At 38.6% G+C, this 3,853-nt stretch overlaps 1 protein-coding gene across 1 annotated transcript; it reads right to left on the bottom strand.

Moving 5' to 3' along the window:
* Positions 1–913: 913 nt before the first annotated feature.
* On the bottom strand, positions 914–3,586 carry LOC124861725. The gene is made up of 2 exons (XM_047355652.1): positions 2,143–3,586; positions 914–1,904 (listed from the first exon to the last, which is right to left on the bottom strand). Exons 1-2 carry the CDS (start codon positions 2,980–2,982, stop codon positions 1,407–1,409), a joined length of 1,338 nt encoding a protein of 445 aa, XP_047211608.1. The 5' UTR covers positions 2,983–3,586; the 3' UTR covers positions 914–1,406.
* Between the last annotated feature and the right edge of the window lie 267 nt (positions 3,587–3,853).

The raw sequence follows: 3,853 nt of genomic DNA, 5'->3' as shown, positions 1-3,853 counted from the left end.
TCCGCCACATTTAACCCTTCTGTCTTACGTTTGATCTGCTCTAGCTTGAAATATAATTGCACTTTTTTTTTTTTTTTCTTTACCTCCTCAACAAAATCAATACACAATATTTGGATGAAAAATACGAAGCAGTTTGATTTCTGTAGATCATTGTCAGTCCAAACTTTAATAAGAGTCTTACAGGTTTGCCCTGTTAAAAAAATAAAATAAAGAGCATACAATGTCTTATCTTTGTTGCTTTCATTAGCCATTTTTAATAAAGGAGTGTACCAAAGTCTGCTTTTCATTGAAAGTCACTGGATGTTCGTGGTCCTATTTACTATCAAATTAAATTAAAAGCAAAAACATGGTTGATGAAAGATGAATACTCTGTGTTGTACAAAGTAAAAAGGTCTCCCAAGAGTGAAAATGATGTCTCTTAATCAGCCGCATGAGCTGGAAAACCAATGTCATTCACAAAATCATCCCAAGGGTCGCAAATGGGGACACCCCTAATTTAGACAGACCAAACCTGGACAGAATTTTTTGCTACAAATGATAAATCATATAAAGTTTGCGATTGTTTTGAACCTTTATTCGATTTTGGAATTAAAAAGATGAATTTTGAGATTTCATTTGGCGTCAGACCCACCTTACATGGAGTACATTTTAAAAACAACAGTTCCTAGAGAGGTGAAGCAGGATAGAATAATTCTTCACTAATAACCAGTGATGGCATAGTTATAGTAACTTTAATCTGATTACTGATTACTCCTTGAAAAAGTAACTTAGTTACTTCACTGATTACTTGATTTTGAAAGTAATTAAGTTAGATTACAAGTTACTTTATTAGTTACTTTCAGCAGCTGCTGAAAACAGTCCTCCACCATCTCAACATAAAAATTATGAGCTTTGCCAATACTTTTTTTAAAATGCATTTTATTGGTAACATCAACAATGTATCTTCCGACATATAAAGCTGAACTTAAAAACCATTTCAGGAAAAAATACATGTTTAAAAAGAAAAAAAAAGGTCTTTCTTGACTTCATTATACATAAATACTTTTTTATAAAAAATTAAATAGTATTTCTTGACTTTAGTATCATAAAAAACTTGCTTTACATAAACAAAATACAGTGACTTTCTTGACTTCACTAAACAAATACTTTTTTTAAAATAAAATAGTTTTTCTTCACTTCGTTGAACATAAATACTTTTTAAATAAAAAAATATAATGAAGACAGTCTTTCTTGACCAGACATGTTTAAATATTAACACTGTAATGACAAAACTAAACATGGAACCTGTTCACAGCATTGGAGCAGCAAGGAGTGGCTTTAACAGTTTACAGTAGTGTATAATACCACATATAGGCTGACATGTCTGCTTTTGTTACTTTGGCTTAATCTTATGTTATAATCCCATTTTATGAGTGAAACAATGGAATGGGACGAGTAAACCAGTGGTTGTATCTCATTAACAGAAGCTTTTCAAACCTCCTGTCAGAAAGTCTATTTCTTCTAGGTGTCAGCACCAAACCTCCCAGACTAAAAAGCCGCTCCACAGGAGCACTTGATGGGGTTGGAGTGTTATACTTCAAGAACATTTTCTTTATGTTTGTAAATCGATGCAGAATTTGAAGGTCATAGGCTGACCTATGGTAGTCCATGACTTCCTGTTCTGCAGAGTAGGTGTCGTCTGGCTCCGCCTCAAAAGTGAAAAAGTCCATCTCACCTTGGCTAGCAGTTGTAGTGCAGCTCTGTGGTGCAGGAGCAGTTGTGCGGCACTCGGTTATCAGAAGCTCTTTCACTCGCTCCCTCCTACCTGCATCTCTTAGCCATCGAAGTTTGAATTTAGGACAACTGACAGCTGCGAGAAGGGCATCTTTGTCGTCCAGCACACCAGCAAAACGAGTCTGGATAGCCTGAAAAATATAATTTATATGTTTTGATATGTCTACAAGGCCTACTGTTTATTATGTAATTGAATTACCTGCAAACCATGTCTAATGTGGGATCAATGTTATGGATTTTTTTTTTGTTTTAGGATTTTTATTGACATTTCCATTTGTTTTAATCTTTTTTGCCACAATATTGAAAATACTGTTCAATGTACAAAAATCCTGTGTAAGAAATTTTAAGTAGCTTACAGGTGGAACATACCTGCACTATAGCATCTGGAAGGCCTGCAGTCATCCTGGAGAGCGAATCTTTCACAGCCAGGGTCTTCTGCATCAGAACTTCAAGTGTGGGTAGTAAAGTCCCATAAGGACAGTCACCTTGTAAAATGTCCAGAGCTGCAGTGAGGGGCTTCATGAAGGTGCAGTACTCATGAAGGAACTGGTACTCTCGGTCTATGAAGCACTTAACTCCCAGCTTTGTGCATAGAGTATTCAGCTCACTCATGGGAATTTCTGCAATTCTCTTTACAGCATCAAAAAATGAATTCCACCTTGTGGATGTTGGTACCAGGAGCTTTCTTTTGCTGACTTCCTCCACTGCTTCTGATGCAAGGGTAGATCTGCTGGATTTGGTCCATAGCGCTGTGCATTTTGCTGTGCTGCTCCTATAAACGGCCTTGCTCTCTGCATGGGAAGTTAAATATTTCTCCACATCACTTGTGGAAATGATGTTGATGGTGCGTGAGGCACACCTGTGGTGCGGGGGTAGACACAGTTGGCCATCAACTTCATTCTCAGCTGCGAGGATTTCCGACATATCCAAAAAAGTGACATCATCATCTGTGCGGGTGGACTCTTCCTCCTCCGTCTCACCATCGGACTCTGTGACAGGCTGGAAAACTTTAAAAGCCTTCACAAAGTTGGATCCATTATCAGTCACTGTTGCAACTACTTTGTTGCGTAGTCCATACGAAGAGTGAATGTTTTCAATTTCTGCACCAATAACATCATATGTGTGTCTACCACGAATTCTCCTACATGCCAATGCAGCCGTGTGGCGCTCTAATGTGGATCTATGGATCCAGTGGAGTGTTACTCCCATATAGCTTCTATTGTTGCCATTAGCAGTCCATATATCTGCGGTAGGTGACACAAAGTCGACCTCATTCAGTGCGGCCTTCAGATTTCACTCCATCTCTGCATACTCCTTTCTCCACATATGCAGAAAAAGCTCCTCTGTGAGGCAGCTCGGCATTTACAGTAGTGGGGATTCTGTTTATTATGACACGAAACGAGGGCGAGTCAATCGTGTTTAAGGGCAGCATTTCTTCTACTACATACCGTCCGACCAACTTCTTTAACTCTTCCCCACTTGCTGGTTTTGCACCGAAATCCAGCTTTTGTTGTTTGGTTAGTGGAGGGCCCGTCGCATCCCTCTGCTTCGAAGCACCTGGCGGGACTTGCTCCGTCAGTCTGAATGTCCCATGCTGCGATTCCAAATGTTTCTTCAGATTTGATGTGGTGCACAGAGGGTACAACGAACCTTGATATTGTCATCCTTCGCTGACAGAAACTCAAAATAGTTCCTGTATTTCCAGCTACAAAATGCGTATCTCTCTCCTCCCTCCATTATTTACGTTTCTGTGATGGCGTAGTATCACAGGTGATGATAACGTGACTGAATTGTCGCATAGACCAGACGTCACTCCCCGAGACGCGTAGAGGAATAAAAATTAAATTACAATAGAAAATGACAAAAATAGTAACGCATAGTGATTTGGATAAGTAACTTTAATCTGATTACTAGATTTGAAATAGAAACGCGTTAGATTACTCGTTACTGAAAAAGTGATCATATGAGAGTAACGCGTTACTGACATCACTGCTAATAACGTATTCTGAAATCCATTTAAAAACTAATTTAGAACAAGCCCATTGTAAAAACTACCCTACCCACACAAATCAAACAGTTC

The sequence above is a fragment of the Girardinichthys multiradiatus genome, chromosome 24, assembly GCF_021462225.1.
Source record: "Girardinichthys multiradiatus isolate DD_20200921_A chromosome 24, DD_fGirMul_XY1, whole genome shotgun sequence".
NCBI lineage: Eukaryota > Metazoa > Chordata > Actinopteri > Cyprinodontiformes > Goodeidae > Girardinichthys > Girardinichthys multiradiatus.
This window is presented reverse-complemented; position numbering and strand designations above follow the sequence as displayed.

Coding starts and splice junctions, on each gene's coding strand:
- LOC124861725 (XM_047355652.1), bottom strand. CDS start 2,982: ATGGGAGTAACACTCCACTGGATCCATAGATCCACATTAGAGCGCCAC. Junction 1,905..2,142: donor TTCCAGATGCTATAGTGCAG/GTATGTTCCACC, acceptor TATATTTTTCAG/GCTATCCAGACTCGTTTTGC.